Source organism: Cynocephalus volans, chromosome 3 (genome assembly GCF_027409185.1).
Source record: "Cynocephalus volans isolate mCynVol1 chromosome 3, mCynVol1.pri, whole genome shotgun sequence".
NCBI classification, from domain to species: domain Eukaryota; kingdom Metazoa; phylum Chordata; class Mammalia; order Dermoptera; family Cynocephalidae; genus Cynocephalus; species Cynocephalus volans.
The window spans coordinates 1,593,572-1,615,369 of record NC_084462.1 but is presented as its reverse complement, the minus strand read 5'-3'; the positions used below and the strand labels follow the sequence as shown (position 1 = coordinate 1,615,369).

The 21,798-nt window shown below is 48.7% G+C and overlaps 1 protein-coding gene across 2 annotated transcripts; it reads right to left on the bottom strand.

The window, feature by feature from the left end:
* Nucleotides 1-3,077: 3,077 nt before the first annotated feature.
* Nucleotides 3,078-20,541, bottom strand: SNRNP70 (small nuclear ribonucleoprotein U1 subunit 70). Of its 2 annotated transcripts, none has more exons than XM_063090879.1 (10): nt 20,330-20,541; nt 19,418-19,574; nt 17,673-17,735; nt 17,496-17,550; nt 13,009-13,073; nt 12,804-12,866; nt 10,171-10,252; nt 6,865-6,966; nt 3,973-4,060; nt 3,078-3,891 (listed from the first exon to the last, which is right to left on the bottom strand). In XM_063090879.1, the coding sequence occupies exons 2-10, from the start codon at nt 19,562-19,564 to the stop codon at nt 3,237-3,239; spliced, it is 1,320 nt and encodes a 439-aa protein (XP_062946949.1). In that variant the 5' UTR covers nt 19,565-19,574; nt 20,330-20,541; the 3' UTR covers nt 3,078-3,236. The 2 variants fall into 2 exon arrangements, with proteins under 2 accessions (XP_062946949.1, XP_062946950.1); XM_063090880.1 differs by having other exon boundaries at nt 3,078-3,864.
* Between the last annotated feature and the right edge of the window lie 1,257 nt (nt 20,542-21,798).

Sequence of the window (21,798 nt, the reverse complement as noted above, 5' to 3'; positions counted from 1 at the left end):
AGCATCAACCCCTGTACCTCTCCTAACTCTCCCCACTTCAAGAGGCAACACCTTATAGATGTTTAGTCCGAGAGTAGCTCCTGTATTTAAATAATTTGCTATTTATCAACTTAGATGTAATATATTACATATTGATTTTCTGCTCTTAGCACCTTTCCCCTCTTCCCATATTATGGTAGCAGCTTTTAGTTCAATCAATAAAGGGTTCACATTATGTCTACCTGTATATTGTTTACTGTAGAGCCCAAGTAGTGTTCTGTGATTAGATTTCCTTTCTTGAACAGCTTCTTGCTTTTTTTGTGGTTTGTTTGTACCTTTGTTTTCTTTCTTTCCCACATTCTTTTTCAAAGTCTCCAACACAACAACTGTTTTATTTCTTTCAAAGTCTACAACACTGGGCCGGCCCATGGCTCACTCGGGAGAGTGTGGTGCTGATAACACCAAGGCCCCGGGTTCAGATCCCATATAGGGATGGCCGGTTAGCTCATTGGGTGAGCATGGTGCTGACAACACCAAGTCAAGGGTTAAGATCCCCTTACCGGTCATCTTTTTTAAAAAAAAAAACAAAGTCTACAACACAACTATTTTATTGAATCTTCTTTTTATCCCAAAAATTCTTGGAAATTTCAGTTCTCTTACCTCAGTCTTGACCAACTACTCTCTAGAAACTGCCATCCTGGGACTTCTCTCCACTGCTCTCCTGAATTGGATCAACGTTTCTCCTTTCATTTTGGTGAACTATATCCAGAGTTAACTTCCTAAAGATTGTGAGATGTCTCTTACTTTCAAGAAAGTTTGTCCAAGTCTATTGCACCTCTAGTTTATATAACAGGAAGACTCCAGGTTATCTAGTATCTAATCAACTACTAAATCCACCTACTAAATTCTTTTTTTTTTTTTTTTGACAGCTGGCCGGTAAGGGAATCAGAACCCTCCACCTACTAAACTCTTAATTTATAATGTTTTCCAGTCTAGAATTTCCATTTGACATTTTTTTTTTTTTTTTTTTTTTTTTTACAGATCTGTTAGAATGCCCCATCTTTTCCTTATTTTGTGAACATATAGTTATTTCAGTCTGATAATTCTATCTGAATCAGCACTTGGTCTATTTCTATTGTCTTTTCCCCCCCTTGGTTTTCAGCAATATAAGTCCTCTTTCTAGCATTGTGACCTTCCTCCGATATTGTGACAATTTGGGTATCTTAAGCAGGACCATTACTGCACAGTGGGCCGTGAGCCCCACCCCTCTCTAGAAGTGCATGGCTGCTGAAATTTCTGCTCAGTTCTTCAGCCTCCCATTACTGCATTCTGATGTTTCCTGGGGGGTCTCGCCATGACAATGAGTGCTTAGTAGGAGCTGGCAAATGCCTCGGGAAGATTGTATGTACATTTGGGAGTTCAATGCCCTCCTAAATTTTGCCCTCAAGTCCCAGGTGCCTTGTGGAACCTCTGTGAACTGGGCCTAGTGGAAGACTGCCACTTTGATAGTCTATTCCCCTATGCTAAAATGCTAAATGTCAAAAACAAGGGTAAGAAAAACAAGGTGAAAAAAAGGGTAAAAGCACCTTGTGTGCTTTCCTTCTCTTAGGGACCATACCTCCTCTAGTCTGGTCTGCACTGGCTGCTCTCCAATGCCTTTTCCAAGTTTTGTGTTTATATATTTTTGTCCAACCTTTATATAACTGGTCTGTGAACATGTTAATCCAAAATAGGCTATTCTTAGCCAATACCTAAAGTCTGGTTGCAACATCTGGGATATCTATGGGAATATACTAGAAGCATTAAGTTCTTTTATTTTTAAAACATTTCTTCCAGGATCAGTTTTTGTTTGTTTTGTGGTCTCTAGTTGCAGTTTTTTCTCAAATGCCTGGGTATCCTCGGTTGGATGCTCAAGACTAGGCCATTAAAAGACTAAACTCCAGGGGCTGGCCTGTGGCTCACTCGAGAGAGTGTGGTGCTGATAACACCAAGGCCATGAGTTCGGATCCCATATAGGGATAGCCAGTTAGCTCACTTGGGAGAGCCTGGTGCTGAGAACACCAAACCAAGGGTTAAGATCCCCTTACTGGTCATCTTTAAAAAAAAAAAAAAAGACTAAACTCCAGGGCCAGCCTGTGGCTCACTTGGGAGTGTGTGATGCTGATAACACCAAGGCCACAGGTTCAGATCCCTATATAGGGTAAAAAACAAAACACTAAACTCCTTGTCTGTCAGATTTAACTCAGACTGCCTCTGGGTTATTAAACCAAGTCTGGCTTCAGGCTGAGAAACTTCTAAAAGACAAAAGTAGGTCTTAGTTTGTACTTGCCGAGGCAGCAGACACCCAGCTCCTGGGTATTCTGACTGCTGGAAGTGAGGCTGACTGTTGTGTATGCAAGTTCTACCTCCTGTCTCCTACCCTTGTTCTACTGGAGTTGCAGCCTTGACTCCCATGGTTCAGCAAGGAAACTGGATTCCTTCTCAATGCTCACCATACTAGAGTGTTCTCAACATCATCTTATTTAATCTTTTGTCAGAACTTTGCTGTAATCTCAATTCCTGATGGAATTTCTTGTTTCTGCTCGTTATTCCTCTACTATCATTAATAAGTATGAAGTAAAAATGCCCATCATGAACTATAGGCCTTTTCCACCCTGGCTTTGCCCAGACTTTCTGCTCTACTCAATCCTATCCATACACCTCACTTTCATTTTTCATTTCCTCACCGTTTTCCCTGCTCTTCCATGCAGATAAACAGCTTCTCTTTTCTACATTCAAAGTTGCAGCTCCTGCTGGGAAATCTAGTCTCCTCTTATAACCCACCCCCCGACCAAAGATAGGAGTATGAATAGCCTCACAAGGAATATGTGAAAGAGGGCGGGGAAAAGAGAGAGAAAATCCTAAGGGAATCAAGAGGGCTTCCTTACCCCCTTTTCAACAGCTGTGGTAGACCAGGGCTAGCCTCAGCCTTAGGCCATAAACCTCAAGCTCTAGTCACGCCTTGGAAAAAATAAACTGAAGTAGGGCTATATAAGTCAGGTGACAACCTTCTGGGAAAGACATTAAGAGCAGTGAGGAAGAAACCAAGATGCCCACTATGAACAGGAAATTAATTTTATTTTTAAATCCAAGGGGTCAGAATAATGAGCCTCCTATCCTAGGAGAGCAAACTTAGGCGGCCAAGAAAGTAGGGGAGAGGATGACAGCAAAGGTGTGGGCAGGAACACGTCCAAAAAGAACAGGTGGAGAGAACCTCTTCACTCTGGCGCAGTCTCCATCAAATACCCGTTCTCTGGAGCAAGATACCCATCGCCTCCCTCCGACTCCATGTACATGTCTCGGCCATCGTTGCCCAGACCCTCCAGCCCGTTGTCCTGGCCACCCCCGCCCCCACCTCGGGCCTCATCCCTGCCCCGCTCACCACCCCGCTCCCCCCGCTTGTGCTCTCGATCACGGTCGCGATCCCGGTCCCGGCGCCGCTCTCGCTCACTCCGGTGGCTACGTCGTCGTTCCCGGTCACGATCCCGGCCCTTTTCTTCTGGACCATCAGGGCCGTCAGGACCAAGCTCCCCAGGAGGCCCATCGTCAGGAGGTGCATCACCAGCCTCAGAGGGCTCTGCCATGTCGCCTCCACCAGCACCGCTGCCGCGCAGCTCCTCCTTGCGCTCCCGTTCCCGCCGAGCCCGCTCCCGGCTCCGGCTGCTTCGCCGCTTCCGTTCCCGGTCCTTGTCCTTGCTCCGCTCCCTAGAGCGCCGCCTCTCCTCCTTGTCCCGACTCCGTGAGCGCCTCCGCCGGTCCCGAGAGCGGGAGCGTCGCCGTTCTCGCTCCTTGTCTCGCTCCCGGCTCCTCTCTCTGCGCTCCCGCTCACGGTCCCGGTCCCGGTCCCTGTGGGGAAGCGGGGAGGGGCCGGGCCTGGATGAGGTGGGCAGAGATGTGTGGCAGGGCTCCCCAGGTGACCACCCCCGTCCCAGGAAACCAGTCGCCCAATCTTACCTCTCATCGTAGCGGGAGGTATCGTCGCGGCCTGAATGCCGAATATTCACATCAGCCCCACCTCTTCTGGTACCACCAAGGCCACCTCCTGCGGGCAGGGCAGAGGAACAGAGTCAGTCCGGGCAGGTCACCAAAGGACTGGAAGTGAGGAGTCTCAAAGAGCAAGGGCAGGAAACCAAGGACCTCTACCAGTGTCTATGGGGCCAAGTCCTGTGCGTATCACCTCCTGCACTCTTGTCACAGGACAGCCATATTTTATAGACACTGAATGACTTCCACAAAGTGCTAGTTGGGAAACAACTATAACCGGAACCCAAGTTGACTCCAAATCTCATATTCTTAACCACTGGGTACGACACAGCCTTCTCAGAAACCCTCCCTTCAAGTCACCCTCCCTCACACAAACCTGAAGCCGGTGATCTTTCTATTTAAAAATGTGATCTGCTCAGGCCGGCCCGTGGCTCACTCGGTAGAGTGTGGTGCTGATAACACCAGGGCCACGGGTTCGGATCCTGTATAGGGATGGCCGGTTGCTCACTGGCTGAGCGCGGTGCTGACAACACCAAGCCAAGGGTTGAGATCCCCTTACCGGTCATCTTTTTTAAAAAAATAAAAATAAAAATGTGATCTGCTCATAAAAGCTTTTGGTGATTGCTGGCAGGTTAGCCCAGTTGGTTAGAGCATGGTGCAATTAACACCACGGTCTGGGGGTTGATCCCTGTTCTGGCCAGCAAAAAAAAAAAAAGAAAAGAAAAAAGAAAAGCCTTTGGTGGCTTCCTCCTGGCCCGAAGAGCACCAAACCAAGGGCCCCAGATTCTTTCCATTCCAGGCATTCTTCGGTCTCCTCAGACTCCCCATCTTCTTCCTGCCATGGTTTTTGTGTACATTCATCTTTCCCTGGGATGATCTCACCTTCCTTGTCTAGTTAACTCATCCTCACCCTTCACATTAACCCATACCTCACTTCCTCAGAAAACCTTAGTCATTCCCCACTACAGACTCAGTTCCATAAACATTTCCTTCACCCAGAGTTCCAACTCTGATGTTTGTTTCTGTGAGTTGATTACTACCTGCCTCTCCCAGCAGACCATAATGTGCCAGGAGAGTAGAGACCATGTCTGGTATCATCCACTGTAATCAGCACATGGCACAGCATCTGGTACTCAAAAGTAGATGTGTACTTGTCAAATGAATACATGAACCTCTACGGAGCAGACAAGAGCCTCACTTCTCAGATGGGGAAGCATTCTCGGATAAAGTCACCTGCCCACAGTGACTCAGCAAAGAACGTGCAGAGCTGGGACGTCACTCCCGTCTGCCTGCAGACCCTGCCTTCTCAAGTGTCTTCCACACCTCCCTGTCTGGAAGAAAGCTTCAGTGAGGCAGGGTGAGCTCCATATAAGGAGTGACTTTTAACAATGAGACCAAAAAAGGATAGCAGCTGCTTGGATATGGGAGACATTCCAGAGACACTCAAATAGGGAGCAGACAACTGACTAGGCACCTAGAGTGTCAAAGGCACAGGGCAGATTGAGCACTATTTTTAATTTTCAGGTTGCAACCCAGCAATGGGTTATACACATCATCAATTTGATGGATTACAACCAATACCTTAAAAAATAAAATAAAACAGCAAAATATAAACTACTACTATGCACTGTACATAGAAAACATAATTACTATTTCACAAAACTTTTGTTTGGGTTATATGTACTCGTGCATGTGTACTGAGTCAAGATGTACAGGCTAACACTATCAAAAAGTCTGAATGTCAAATCTAACTAGAAGATTCTGGAAAGATTCTGAGATTCTAAGATTCTGCCACAATAGGGAATAGCATAAGAACCTACTTCTTCCCAGAGAAACCAGACAGTAAGGTAAGAACAAGCCTATTAAGTTCAGAGAGACAGCAGCTAAGTGTGGTCTACCTAGCACAGGTGAGGGGACAGTGAGAACCAGGTGCTGGGAGGCAGGAATAATAGAGGGTAGGTAATACCACCCGGGGTGTCTGACAGAGAAGGAAGATCACCTTCTCTAAGAACTGGCACTCAGCCTGGTAGGATTTAGTTCTCAACAGGCATGGCTGGGTGACAGCACCTCAGCCCCAGGTCCAGGCCTGATACTGAGCCAATGAGATGGGTCCACCCAAAAATGCAGAGACTCATCCAGGCCTGGGTGTAAAGCAGGGAGGTGTGGCATGCCGCGCAAGGCCCGTGCACAGACACACAGAAGAGACCAGCAGGCTGCAGGGATGTCAGAGATGGGCTGCCCCAGATCTTAACAGCTTTAAGGTCCACCTACCAGGTCATCTTGAAATCCACTGGCATCACATGCCTCCAGACTCCAAAAGACACAAATGACTCTATGTCAACAGGTCCCTTTATGTTTTAGGAAGTTTAAATGTATTTCTCATGCTTGCAACCCAATGGACCTTGACTGAGATGTGAAAGACTACTCAAGAGAGAGACAGTGAAGGGGACTGAATATAGGAGGCCCAGAGGGCAGAGGATGTCTTGCTCTTGACTAGAAGCTGGTACACAGCTGGTAATTAAATAGACACTTGATGAACAAATGAATGGATGAGTAAACAAGAGCACGGTGAACTCTGAGGTAATTCCCATTGTCCAAGATGAGGAAAACAAGGCAGGAAGAGGGGAAATCCACTAGCTACTAAGTCTGCAAGCCAGCATTCGATGCTGGGCTGGCCTCTCTAGGTCAGTGCCCTTGGCTCCTACTCAGCAACCTGGGAAGGACGGGGCAGTGGGGAATGTAAACAGCAGAACAGGTGAGCCAGCGAGAGAGAAGACAAAAAGCATCAGAGAGTGTAGCAGAGAAAAGAACAAGGCCACCAAGTACGGGGTCCCTGAGAGCCTGTGGCCAGGATATTCTCACCTAGCCGCCGGGGCCTCCAGCCCTTCACAGTTCGGCCCCTCTCCACATCCACAAGGACCCTCCTGCCATCAATCTTCTTGCCGTCTGCGTGCTTGTAAGCGGCTGCAACAGATGTGGGGAGGGAGGAGGGGAGAGGAGTCCCCACAGGGTCCTCTAGTCAGAACAAGACCCAGCTCTACAGCATCCCCACCCCCCACACGTGCCCATGATCACGTGCGCGCACACGCACGCGCACACACACACATGTCCATCAGCCAGCCAGGCAACTGACAGCCAGACCAAACCTCTCCCAAACTGGTGAGGGGCCTGCTCCATCTCAGTGCTTGTTTCCTTCTTAGCAACCCCAATACTATCCACCCCCAACTGCCATCCCCATGTGCTTCCAGGTCCTTCCTACTCCCATATGATGGAGCAGCCCCCTCCTGCCAGGGCGGCCAAAGTCGCTGCAAAGAAACTGGAGGTTAACTTAACACTGGACTTTGCTGTGGGGGAGGGGTCTCCTCCACAACCCCAGGCATGCACTCTAAAACATCATGCTGGGGCAGGAGGCCCAGCTGGGCTGCTCCACACGCCAGTGCACACCAGTTTTCTTTTTCTGTGTGTTTTTTTTGGGGGGTGGGGAAAGGTGAGCGTGGAGGGAACAGACATCAGAAAAGAAAATGAACCAGAAGGAGGTGGGAGAAATCTTCAGGAAATGGCAAGGAGCAGAAAGGCGGGTTATGTGCTCCCAGGGGGCCAGCAGGGGCCCCCACAGCAGGGGGAGAAGGAAAGTGGAGGGAGCCATAGGGAGACGTGCGGTGCTACTGAAAATCCCTGCCTTACCTGAGACGACTGACCCTGCCACCCACTGACCCAGCCCCGCCCCATCTCTCCCTCCACACCCCAGCTCAACATGCTGGGAGTCCACCCTGGCCTGAGCCTGCCAGGGAAGGGCGAGGAGTAGAGGAGGAGACAAGGGGAGAGGCTCACTGCTGTGCTTGGGCAGGGCACAGCAAAGGGCAGGCCCGAGGCCCTGGCCTGTAACCACAGGGGGCAGTCAGGAAGTCCAAAAAGCCCCTCCACCCACCCCCCAGCCCTGCCCTAGGGGGCTGTCCTCAACCAAACACAATACCCTGCCCCACCCCAGCCCGCTCCCCCCCAAATAACAACCAGAGGAAGAGAAAAAGGTGCCATTTACCGATGCCGGCCTTGCGGGTGTCCAAAACGAGCGGGATGGGGGGGGCTCGGCAACTCCTGGGGGCCTGGCGAGGAGGCGGGCTTCCCGGGGGGGGGACACGGGACCGCTTACCTGGAGCCCCCAAGCTTACCTGAGCACGCGCACAGACCCCACACCCACCACCACTGGGTCAGCTAGAGCTACAGGGAGGGGAATGGAGTTCTAGGGAGCCACAAGAGGGAGAGGAGCCACATCTCCTGCACCACCTGGAGACAGGCAGAGGAAGTGGTGGACCCCAAAGAAACCTCAGGGAGGCCTTGAAGAGGGGGAGACAAGGACTAAAGTCAGATCTGGGACCTGGAAAGCCCTGGGACTGTCTTGTTTGAATTTAACAAGAAGGCTGGGAGGCCTTAGAAAACCTGTCTGCCCTCACCAATCCCCAATGAAGTCCACACTAAACTAGGCACACAGCCCGCCCCTTATTTACTGGAATGACTTTTCCCCCAACTCCACTCCCTCCCACCAGCTGCTTCAGCCCAAAGGCTGGCACGCAGGGCACAGACTCCAGGGTCCAGAAGATGGCGTGCTGCCCATGCACTGAGGAGGAGGGGCCGCTTGGCCCCTGAACCCGGAGGAGTGTAGTGGGGAAGGAATTTAAGGATCAGGATCACAGTCAAGCAAAGGAACCCTGCTCGGGTTCAGTGTCCCAAACCCCAGAATAGGCCCAACCCAGGAGGAACAGCAAAGAAAACATGTGATTGTGTACATCTAGGCTTCTCTCTCTCTTTCCCTCTCTTAAATCTCTAGACAGTGGAAGGTTCTTACGTCTAAACCTACAACACCTTCATCTGTTTGCAGCCTACCTCTTGCTCCCTCCCACACCCCAAGCCCCAATTTCATGCACTTTGGGGAGCTCCTGACCACCTCTGGAGAGCAGCTGGGCACCACAGCCAGCCCCCTTGGGAGGCCTCGACCATGGTAAGGAAGACAGGAAGGGGGCAGAGCACCCCAAAACTAGCAGACAAAGATTCTCCAGGGCCACCACAGTAACAGCCCCACTGAAGGCATGGGGCGGGGATGGAAGGGCTGAAGGGTTCCATTTGGAGCCCTGGCCCTAGAGCACCCTGTCCAGTATTCCCGCCACCTTGTTGCTGATGTCATGAAGCCTGGTAACTCTGGGGGTTGGATGGAGCCCAACTGGAGAAATCAGCTGCCATTGGGGTTCATCCTTCCCTTCTCCTGGGATCAACAAGATTATTGGAGAGCATCTGGATTGGGGAGGGAAGGGGCAAAGGGCACCCAAATAAGGAAAGGGCTGTGGGTGCGGGAAGGCTGAGGGGCAATTGGGGTGGGAAGAGGGACGCCTCGCTGCTCCTGAGCTGCCTGGCTAAGCTGGGCTGGTGTGCGGTGCTGAGTGGTCTTACCCATGATACAAACCCTTATACCAACCATACACTGAGGTGTTGTAAGGGGAGCGTAAGCATCAGCTGCAAGCCAGCTGCGTGGTGGCTGCAGTGACAATAAGAACAGTCAATTAATACTGCGGCCCCTGGACACGCCGCAGCCCTGCCCGCCCCCACCCACCCATCCCTGCCCACATGGACGCCGCCGCAGCCTCAAAGGGGACTTTGGAGCTGTGGGGGCAGGCGCTGAACACGCCTACCACCCCACTACCCGCTGAGGAACAGGGTGGGGGGCCAGGGATGGGGAGGCGGAGGGTCGGGTGGCCCAGCCCAGGTCTACTGGGGGGAAGAGAGGGCAAGTTCAAAGGCCAGTCCTCATTCCGATCTGGCTGCCCCCAACTCTGGGGGGGTGAATAATGGGGAGAGGCTCCCCCAAAATCCGACCCCTCCCCCCACCTCCAGCTGGCCCCAGCCCCCACCCAGTTCCCTCCTTGTCCCTGAGGTTCAACGTGTGACACTTACCTCCCTGGGTTCACACACACACGTTGTGGGGGATTTGGTTTTTGTTTTTTAAAAAAACACGTATATAAAAAAAAAAAGATATATCAGAAACAGAGGGAGGAGGAGAAGAGACATTGCTACTGTCAGGTGTGGCAAGGGGGAGGGGAACAGACAACTGGGAAGGGACTGGGGCAGCCGAGAAGTGAGAGAGGGTCAGAGGGAAAAGCTGAGGCGGGAGGTACTCACAGTGCATGTCTCGCTCATGTTCGTACTCGATGAAGGCATAGCCTCGGGGCTTTCCTGACCGCTTACTGTAGACCATGTGTATCTGTGGACAGGCAGGGTGTGGAGGTTAGCTGTGTCCCCCACCAATCACACAGCCTGTATGCCAGGCCCTGGGTTGGGTGATGCCAGTGACAGATGCCTCTGACCCTCTCTCTCTTTTGAGAGCCCCAAGTGACTTATGATCTAATGGCAGGAGCAAACGGCACAGTGGAAACCAGAGGGGCACAGAAGTGGTCTCCTGGAGGAAATTACGCTTAAACTAAGACCTAACAAGTGAACACGGATGAACAAGAAACAGTGAGGCATCAGCCTGTCAAGTGGGGCAGCAATAACTCCAAAGGTCCAAGAACATGGGAGAGCAGAGTGGGCAGGAGGCTGGGGATGCAGCTCAGTGTGGCTAGGACATATATATATATATATATATATATATACATATACATATATTATATACATATACGCTTTTTTTTTTTTTAAAGATGACCAGTAAGGGGATCTTAACCCTTGACTTGGTGTTGTCAGCACCACGCTCTCCCAAGTGAGCTAACTGGACATCCACATATAGGGATCCGAACCCATGGCCTTGGTGTTTATCAATACCACACTCTCCCAAGTGAGCCACGGGCCGGCCCTGATAAGACATATTTTGATGATGGGGATTCTCAGGAGGTGAGGCCACAAAGGTGGGCAGGTGCCAGGGCCATCAAGCACCCCCAATGCCAGCCAAGGACCTGAGATGGGTATTGAGCACGGAAGGGCCAGTGTGGGTAGTTCATTTGGAGTCTGGAGGGAACTCAGGGAGTTGGGAAAACAGAGGGAGTTCTGCATGCCAATGGGCAGGGGAGTTCTAGGGTAAAGAGGAGCAAGGGCATATGCAGACACAAAAATCAGCATGTGTAAAGCTAGGGAAACTTGAGAGAACGTGGAGTGCTCAGGGATGGGATGTCCCACAGGGATGACAATAAGAGATGGGATGGGGTGGAGAGACAGAAGCCCATACAGATGGGGAAGGGCCAGAGAGCACCTAGACCTCTGTCCTAATATGCTAGGGAGCCAATGGGGGGCTGTGAGCAAAGGAGAAAAGGGGCCAATGCTGGATGTCAGAAAGACCCTTCTGGGGCCAGTGGGGGATGGAGTAGATAACAGAACAATGGTTTAGGCAGGGCTCTTGGGAGAGAGGGGGTCAGGATGACTCAGGGAAGGCTTCTGGGAGGTGACAGCATTTGAGCTGGTCCCCAAAGACAGCTAGTTCTCCATTCACATCACTACCACTCAGTGACCAGCCCACATCATGAGTGGATATGGCCCGAGTTCACCTGTTCCTAGGACGTATCCCTGGGACCCCACAGCCTCCAAAGCCCAACTGAGATTCTGAACTGACCCAAAGTGGGATCAGAGAAACAAAGTCAGAGTCCAAGGCTCCATCAAAGACCTTAAACACCAGGGGGCCAATTTCCTATGAGTGCCTGGAGCTAGGGAGAAGCCCACATGAGTCCATTCAATGTCTGGCATGCGGCTTAGCAGTTTGTGTGCACAATGACCTCAAGCCTTCACTACTACTTAGCGAGGGCATATGTATCCCAACGTTAGAGATGAAGGAAATAAGGCACAGAGCACTCAAGTGACTTTTCTGTTAAATGAAGAAATGTCAGTTAAACGTAAAGCCTTGCTCTAAAACAAGAGTGTAGTGGATTGTGTCCCCCCAAAACTCTCTGAAACTTGAATTGTGTCCCCCAAATTTTATGTATTAGAAACTTAGCTCCCACTGTGACTGTTAAGAGCGTGGGAGATCCTATCATGCTAATTGAAAGGTGGAGCCTTGAAGAGGTGATTGGATTGTAGGACTATGCAGTAGTGAATGGATTAAAAATGGTGATCAGGGGTGTGGTTCTGAGGGCTTTAAAAGAAGAGAGAGTCTGTTTCTCTTGCTCTCTCTGCTTCCACCACCTTGCAATGTGAGACCCCTGGGTCACTGTCGCCACCACCAGATGGACTTTGGACTTCCCAGCCTCAGAAACTGTAAGCAATAAATGTCATTTTCTTAGGCCAGCCCGTGGTTCACTCGGTAGAGTGCGGTGCTGATAACACCAAGGCCACGGGTTCGGATCCTATATAGGGATGGCCGGTTGGCTCACTGGTTGAGCGTGGTGCTGACAACACCAAGCCAAGGGTTGAGATCCTCTTACCGGTCATCTTTTAGAAAAAAAAAAAAAAATATCATTTTCCTTATAAATCACTCAGTTCCAAGTATTTTGTTATGAGCAACACAAAACGAACTAATACACAAGAGTCAGCATACATTTTCTGTAAGGGACCAGACAGATATTTCCAGCTTTGAAGGCCCTACCATCTTTGTTGCAACTACTCAACTCTGTCTTACAATAAGCAACACAGACAAAATGTGAGCAAATGGGACTGTCTGGCTGTGTTCATCTGTTCCTACTCTATGTTCGCATGGAAGTGCAGTCAGGATGCAAACCCAGACCCTAAAATGACATGAGGAATCTGCAGGGCTGGGAGCCCAGCCTTCCCCCTTCAGGCTACTGCCCCCTCCTCCACATGCTCCCATTCAAATACCCCTGCTCCAATCCGCTTACTCTTTTGATGGGTCCATACACCTCAAACTCTCTCCGGAGCTTGGATTCTGTTGTGTCATAATTCTACAAGGAGAGAGATATAAAGTTAAATGGGAGAAAGGAGCTGTCCCAAAGCCCTTGCAACATTCCCCAGGATCCAGACTCTTGTTCTTTATCCCAGACCCAGGCTCTCAACCCTCTCAGGTGTTAGGAGATGGGGACTCACCACTCTAGCCACGAAGAGAGTCTTAAAGGCATCACCCTGAGCATTGGGATCATTGTGAGGGTCCCCTGTGCAGGAAGAGATTTTGTAAATAAGTGTCCATTGTCTCCAGTAACAACACAAACAGATACAGACAGATGGGCAGAGTCCAATAAGATAAAGATAAAATTGGGGGAGGCTCCCAACTAGAGAAAAATGGCTGGTGACCTGGCAACCATGGGCATGTCCCTCTCTGAACTCCAGTTTCCATGAACCACAGTGGCCCTTATCAGAGTGGCTCATGGGGGAGGGAGTATATGGCTCACTTCAAGCTGACAGGATGAGGCAGCCCTAACTGCCATTTCAGACACACAAACCCTAAGTGCCCCATCCCTCCCAGGTAGCAGGTGATCTAAACAGTAACTAAGCCCAACTGGGCCTCTGGAGAGGCAGCTTGATCCCTCCATGTGCTGAGCTCCCTCCTTAGCAGGGGTCACACTGCCACCCGCTGGACACAGACTGCAACTACAGCCCACAGGAGAACTTGAGACCAAGTAACCCTAAGGTTGGGAATGGGAGCCAAGACGAAAGGAGAGAGCAAGCCCTGTTTTTGACCTCTGGGGAGAACCCAGGGCCGGTTCTGGATCAAACGAGAAGAGCCGACTGGCATCAGATCAGATTCTTATTCCAGCCTTGCTACCATAAGGCAAATTGTCCCTTCTGACCACCAAATAACAATCTCCAAGGAGAGGAGCCAAGAATCTGTTAAAAACCAATTCCATAGGTGATTCTGATGGGTCAGGCCTGGGAATAAGTCCTTTTCACCAAATATGATTGCCTCAGCAAACATAATGGCCCCAGACCTAAGAGCACTCTGCCCATTGCACAATGCAGGTGTTTCTTCCTCAGCATACTGTTACCCTCAGGAGGCCCTGTCATATTCAGGAAGAATGAGGAAAAAAAGTTTACTAAGCACATACTATACAGCCCAGACACAGTGCTAGAAGCTAAGATTTATCAAAGTGGAAGCAAAACAAAACAAACCCAAAGACATGAAAGTGTCAAAGTGGCAAAGGGCTTGAGATCCCTGCCTGACCTCACAGCCCAGGCATACTAACTACCAGGCTCCCATCCTGACTCCTGCATGCTAGCTTAGGAAGACAATTTGGGTGTTGTGAGAAGCCAGACAAATAGTTTGTATCCCATGAGAGTGTCTGGCTGTGAGCATAAACTAAGCTCAAGATGATTTTAAGAGTTTCTTAAAAAGCAGAATCTTGGACCCAAATTTACGGGAATAACTATCTGCGGACTGATGGAAAACTTCAAAGACAACTCCATCCCACCCCCAGATTCCTTGCCATACCTCATTTCTCTGTGTTGTAGTTTCTGTGCCCACATCTCTCAATCTGTATTGGCTTGCTATCATTCACTCAACAGGTAATTACTGAGTACCTAATATGTGCCTGAAATTGTTGTAGGTGTTGGGGATTTGGCAGTAAACAAGACGAAAAAGATCCCTACACTCACAGAGCTCATATGCTAACGGAAAGAGTAAGCATGGTTAATAAGGACATCATATACTGTATCAGATGATGACAGAGAGATGGGGAGAAGAGTTGATTTTAAGTGGGAAGGTGAACAGGCCAGCCACCAAAAATAAACAAACAACAAACAAACAAATAAATAAACAAACACGAAGGTTAGAAAAGGTCTCACTGAGATGCTGACATTTGACTGAAGACCCAAAGGTGTCCTGGCAGCAATAGTAAATACACCTGGCAATGCCAGGCAGCAGGTGGTGTAACAGGTACTGTGAGAAGACTACAGCGGGACCAATGAATGCTGCCCAGAAGCATGGACAAAGACCAAACAAGAGAGCTGAGCTTCCTGAAGGGCAGCCAGGAGGTACCCAAGCAGATATAAGAGGAAGCCACTCCATGCACACTGCATGAGTTCCTTGTAGTTCTTGCATACCCAAGGGGCCCAGGAGTGTGATTCAAGGTAAGAGCAAGTGCAGCCAAGTCAAGAGTACCCAAGTATCTGAAGAAATAACCCACTAGCTGAAAGAGGGTGGCAAAGAACTAATTAACGTTGGTCACTGGTCCACCAGTCAGTCAACGTGTGACTGCACGCATATTCCACTCCACTCTGCTGGCAACGCTATCCTGAAGAGAACCTTAGTGAAAGGGCTTATGTAGGTACCACCCCAGAGCAGGGGCTTAAGATGGAGTTGAGAAACCTCATTAGGCTTCAAATGGTCAAGATAATATCTTAGCACTCTCACTGGGAATATATCCCAGTGCTAACACCAAAAAAAAAAAAAAAAAGAAAAGGGAGTAACAACCTGTCACATTTGGAAGCTATGAGAAGTCAATAACATGAAGTACATCAAGTGCTCAGCAACGTCCCCTCTAATGGTAGCTCTTAATTGTGACAAGGCACAGCAAGCTTCTATAGTTAGGGATGCATGCTCGCAGGGGCATAGAAACCAGCCAGCCACCAAAAAAAAAAAAAAAAAGAAATTCTAAAATCAGTGTATTTGATCCATTCTTTTTTTCTTTTCTAACATGGAGTGCCAACATTTAATAGAAGTAGAGAACAGTATAATGAACTCCCATGAACCACCTTAATTATCAACATAAGGCCAAACTTATCTCATTTCTACACCCCCCAAATCCCAACTGAATTATTCTAAATCAAACCCCAACCACCATATTGCTTGGTCTCTAATAAAAAAAAAATAAAAAAATTAAAAAAAAAAAGACTTGAAAAAAATTCATAACCACAGTACCACTATTACTTTGGGGTGGGGGGGGCAGCTGGCTAGTACAGGGATAGAACCCTGGACCTTGGTGTTATCAGCACCATGCACTAACCAACTGAGCTAACCAGCCAACCCTCATTATTACATCTTAAAAAAATAACATTATTAATTCCTTAACCTCATCTAAGATCCAGTGTTCAAATTCCTCAATTGGAATGGTTTCAAAAAAGCATTTTTTAAAATAGTAGCTCATTTAAATTGAGATCCAAACAAGCTACATATATACCATTTGACTAACATGTCTTTTGACCTTTTAATCCATATGGTCTCCTCTCTACCCCCCTTTTTCTTTGTCATTTATTTACTAAAGAAATTGGGTCACATGGGCTGGCCCGTGGCTCACTCGTGAGAGTGTGGTGCTGATAACACCAAGGCCACGGGTTCGGAACCCATATATAGGGATGACCAGTTAGTTCACTGGGTGAGCGTGGTGCTGACAACACCAAGTCAAGGGTTAAGATCCCCCTACCGGTCTTCTTTTAAAAAAAAAAAGAAAAAAGAAAAGAAATTGGGTCACAAATTTGTCCTGTATTATTTCTCACATTCTGAATCTTGTGCAAGGTGAGTCTGGAACAGTGGGCAGGGAAGGGACTCTGGTCTTTACGCCGAGAGCAAAAGGAAGCTGTTAGCCAAGAAAAGTACAATCAGGATTGTACTTCAGGGCTGGCCGGTTAGCTATAACACCAAGATCAAGGGTTCGGGTCCTCTCAGTGGAGAGCTGCCAAACAAACAATAAAAGACCCAAAGTGGACTTGGGCTGGGGGAGAGACAGAGGCAAACCAGTTAGACTGTTACTATGTCATCCAGGCAAAGAGTGACCTGGTGGTGGACATAGAGAGAAGGGTCAGATTTGTGACATTTAGAGAGTAACAGGGACAGGTCTTGGTCACAGGCTGAGGAAAGGAAAAAAAGGTGTTAAAAAACTGGGTGATAACAAGTGAGGTCATGACTTGCACAACTGGATGGCCATATGCCAGAGAAGGAAACATCCAAAGGAGACCAGGTTGGTGGGGAGGGGAAATCCCTACTGTGGTTTGGACACTGAGTCTGAGATGCCTCTAAGGTGAGAAAAAACATAAAGGCAGCCACCATGGTAGTGAAAGGCAGTGCTCAGAAAGCACTCAGCTAAATGCCTCAGTCAGGTATTTGCATAAACACCCAGAAGCAATCTACAATTGCAGGAAACAAGGTTCAGAGGGAAGTGATTCACTAAAGCCTCACAGGTGTAGGAGGAAAACCCAAGTCTTCTGACTACAATGTCTTCTACAATACACCTGTCCACTACTCCAATTCCTCCTGTACCTGGAAGGGATGCAACATCCCAGCCCAAGAGTCAGGGAGCTAAGGATGAACCCAGGACTGACTGACTGACTGACTAGCCTGTACCTCACTGCCTTAGCCTGTGAAATGCAGCTGGGCTGTGGTAAGCCCTTCAAGTACGCTTCCCCACAGGAGGGGCCCAAGGTACCAGGAGTCTCTCTTCCTGCCAACCTTTATCCCACACTCTCCCACATAAAAGTCTAAACCAAACAGTGCTTGGCAAATGGTGGGGGTTAAATAAGTGAATTACCAACTCCACTTCCCCCAAAGCAGACCTTTGGGAGAACAGTGTCCTGGGTGTGAACTGGGAAGAGGAAATAAGAGGGTTTGGGGAGATGAAAGGCGAGAGGAGAAATGAGAGTCTTACACATTTTTAGCTCCGTCTCCACTTCTTGCTGTCGCCGCTCAATCTTTTCCCGTCTCTGTCAGGAGAAAGGGGAGGTGGAGAAGTGAATGCAGGTAGGTAAATGCAGGCCCTGACGTCAGGGCCCTTCCAGAGAAAGTGTCAAAAAAAACATGGGGTTAGAAGGCAAAAATGACATACCTTCCTCTCCATGCGTTCCTCCCGGGTTTCTGCACGAGTTGGAGGAGGGGCATCTCGAGGGTCCTGGGAACAATAGAGATAACAGAGTAGGAAGGACTGGGTGAAATGGCCAGGGACACCCCCCAAGGAAATAAGCATCTCAGCTTCCCCTGCTTATGCACATACTCGCCCCACCTACACAAACAAGCGAACAATTATGGACAGTTCCCTGGCCACAGTGGAGGTAGGGAATGGCACAGATCAAAGCATGGTACACAGACCAGTGCTGCCCACAAACTGTTGCTGGTCTGTGACAAGATAAATACAGAAAAAGGACTGAGTATTCAGGAACTTCTACAGAGAAGCTTTATGTCTACTGACCCTAATAATAAAAATTTTGTCTTTTATTTTGTAGTTCCTTCATAAAAACAGGAGGAAAAAAAAAAAGGAAAATGAAAAACTTTCTATTGTATTTATCAAGCATCAATCTGCAAAGGATCAGGAACAATATCTATCTCTTACCACAGACAGCTTGAGAAGCACTGACGCAAGTGACATCTAGCATAAGAACGCAGTACCAAAGGTCCTTGTCTTCCACATTTAGAGAATGTACTGCTTTTCAAAATTCTGAGTATCATTTACAGTGAACAATGTGCCAGAGGATGTGATGGGAGGACCATTGCTTATAAGCACCAAGGAGTGGGGACCAGGCCTGAAGCAACAGGAGCTGACAGTGCAGGGTACCGAAGCAGATAGCTGGATACTCTCTGAGGGCCAGGTCAGTTCTTAAAGGTCTCACCAACCACTCATTAAATAGTAACTGACACATGACCCACAGCATCAAAGGGTGCCATTGGTCTGCACCCATTAAGTTAATTTAATTGGCTAATAACATTTCCCAAGGGCCAGTTCACCTGGGGTGGCAAAATCCACTAAAAATCCACCTTTCCGTTACCTACTAAATTCTAATCTGCGACTCCCTCCACCCCCAGCTGTCCTTCCCCACCCAATACCAGAATATTCCTTTTATGACTCCTAGCTATGTGCCAACATTTCTCAGGTGTGTTCCAACGCACCTTAAGAGGTGGACACTGTTATCCCAATTTCACGAATTAAAAAACTGAGGTCCAGGAGCCTAAGTCATTTACTCATGTTTACCCTGTGGATGAAGAGATGAAATCCCCAAGCCTACAGTCTTAAGTACTCTAGTACATAGTGCTAACCCTTTATGAACATCATCTCATTAATGATAACAAAGGCAACTACAAAAACAACACTGACACTTACTGACTGGTTGGTGCCAAGCCCTCCAACATAAACTTTGCCATTTAATTCTCCACCACTATTATGAGGATGTTACTATTACCCTCTTACTAAAGATAAAGAAACCAATAAGAGGATACAACATTTGCCCCAGGTGACACAGATGATAAATGGTGTGGGTCAAAAATGACATGACTAGAGAGCCTGAATCCTCAACCACTACTTATTGAATTTTATCAATGCCATTTAAGGCTGGCCACTTGGCTCAATAGGTTAGAGCGCCGCCTGGTAACACAAAGGTTAAGGGTTTGGATCCCCTTACCAGCCAGCCACACAAAAAAAGAAATAATAATAATACCATTTAAACAGAAAAACTGAGGATCACAAAGAGGAAGTCATCTGTCTAAACAACACAGCTAGAAAATGACCAAAGGCTGGCCTCCCAAATCCAGCCGCCTGCCCCCCAGCACCCAAACCACTCCTAGTCTGCTTGGTGAACTTACCTCAAACTCTCGGATGTACGGCGCAATGCCACAGTAAGGTTGATTGTGGTGTTTTTCATGTGGCAGTTTCTCCAGGGGTGGCAGGTATGGAATGGGGTCACGGGGGGCAAAGAGGGCCAGAAGGTTGGGTGGCAGGAACTGGGTCATCTTGCCAAGTCTAAGAGCAGAAGCAGGACAGCCTTATGTTAGGGTGGGTCAGTAGAGATGAAGCCCCTATTATTCCTTAACTCTCTCAAAAAAAAAAAAAAAAAAAAGGAAAGAAGTCCCAGTATTAAATCAGGCTCTGTAAGGACAGAGAGTGATCCTTTGTCAAAAGGGAAAGGGGTAAATCTGAATGAGAAAACAAGTTCATGACCGGGGTGGGAGAGGGGTAAGGCCGGTAAGGGAAACAAAGACTGGAAAAGTTTCTAAGCAGTTAAGTCTCGGAGCCCTGAGCAAGGAGATGTGGGGCTGAGAGGTTCCCCGGTGACTTGTGGCGAAATCAAGGATCCTGAAGAGGGAAGCCCAGAGCAGCGGTGGCTGGTGGTCCCGTACACTGGAGAACAGATTATGGGACGGGGATCGCAGGGGGCTCGGGGTTGTAAGTCTGCGAGCAAGAGAAAAGAGTCATAAGGGGCAAACCAAACAATACAGGGGCTTGTGGGTAATATACCTGGGCTCCCAAGGGCGAAAAGAATTATGGGTAAGGGTCCAGGGCGCCACAGTGAGACAGAGAAAAAAGGCAACACACCGCAAGGGCTTGTGGGTATGGCACCGCTGGGGGGCTGTGGAAGAGGACTGGAATGCCCAAAGGACCGTGGGTAAAGGTACAGAAAGATGCTGTGGCTGAGCCGCAGGTAAGGGGACTGGAGCCACTGCAGGGGCTTGTGGGTATTGGCCCCACACCCCGTAAGGGCACTCAGTCACACTCACCCGCCGCGCGGCGCCCTCCTCGGTCTGGCGTCAGTCCGGGGACTCGCGGCGGCTGCAGCGGCTTCTCAACAAACTCCTGCCCCGGCTTCGATCCCGGCGGCGTCGGCGTCCGTCTGCCCCGGTCGCCCGTCCAGCGCGCGTACAAGGCCGCTGCTCACGAACCCGCGAGGCCTCGGCTCGCGACAGGAGCGGGGCTAGGGCCCGTACTCAAATCCCTCCGCCGTCAGCACTGCGCACGCGCCGCGCAAGTCGAGACCAACCCACACGCCGGGATCTGGCTCCACCGCGGATATAGCGCATGCGCGAAGTTACTATCCCGCCTTCGGGTGCCTTACACCCCTTGCCGCGGCTGGCTGGCGTCCTCACTGCGCACGCGCGCTCATCCCCAAGACCCTCTTTACCTCACGCTCTCAGTTCCAACCGCCTCTGTCAGCGAGACTGTTCCCGATGCTCCGCCCCTTCCTTAATACTTCCCGGATCTTGTGCGCATGAGTGTGAGTGTAGTACTGTAGTACTGTGACATAACCCTCCGCCACCTGGCAAAGAGTCCCTATGTGAATAGAGTGATTACGTTGATGTCCAAACTATTCAATTATTAACTGTTTGTTGAGCGCCTTTTGTATGCTGGGAACTGTTTGGGCTCTGCAGATACAGCACGTGACTAAAGCAAAGTCTTTTCCTTCTTGGATCTTACATTGTACTGGGGAAAACAATAAAGGCATTTAAATGAATAAAAATAATTTCAAATAGTGCTCAGCACTATGAAGAAAAATAGAGCAGAGTAAGAGCATGGGAAGTGAGAGCGAGGCTGTTTTAGAAAGGAAGATAAGCCCCTCTGAAAAGGTAACATTTAGAGGCCGGGATGGAAGAGAGATCTGGGCGGGGCTAACAGCAAGTGCAAAGGTCCTGAGTTGAGACCAGATGGCAGGAATGTCACATTGTTGGCCAGGAGATCAGAGAGCTAGCAGACAAGTTGTTTAGAGCCCTGTAGACCTGTACGAAGTTAGGCATTGTATTTTAAGTTTTTTGGACAGATTCAAATGCATGTGTAATGATAACTATAGAAATTATTGCAAAATTTAGAATGACTAATTTCATGTTTAAAGAAACGTACCCCTGTACCGGCCAGCTGCAAAAAAAAAAAAAAAGTATGTAATATAAAAGCACATAATTTAAAAAGTATTTTATGCCAGCCAACAGGCAACAACAAAAAACTTTTTTTTTTTTTTTGGTGGTTGGCTGGTGTGGGGATCTGAACCCTTGATCTTGGCGTTATAACACCATGACCAACTGAGCAAACGACCAACCCCCCCGCCAATTTTTTAATTAAGAAAATGAGAAGTATTTTGACATGGTTGTTTTATCTATTTGTCTGTGTATATAGTAACTCTCTGTACTATTTTTGCAGCTTTTCAGTAAGTCTAAAAAAAGAAGTTTAAAGAAAATAAACAAAACTAGTCCTGCCATAT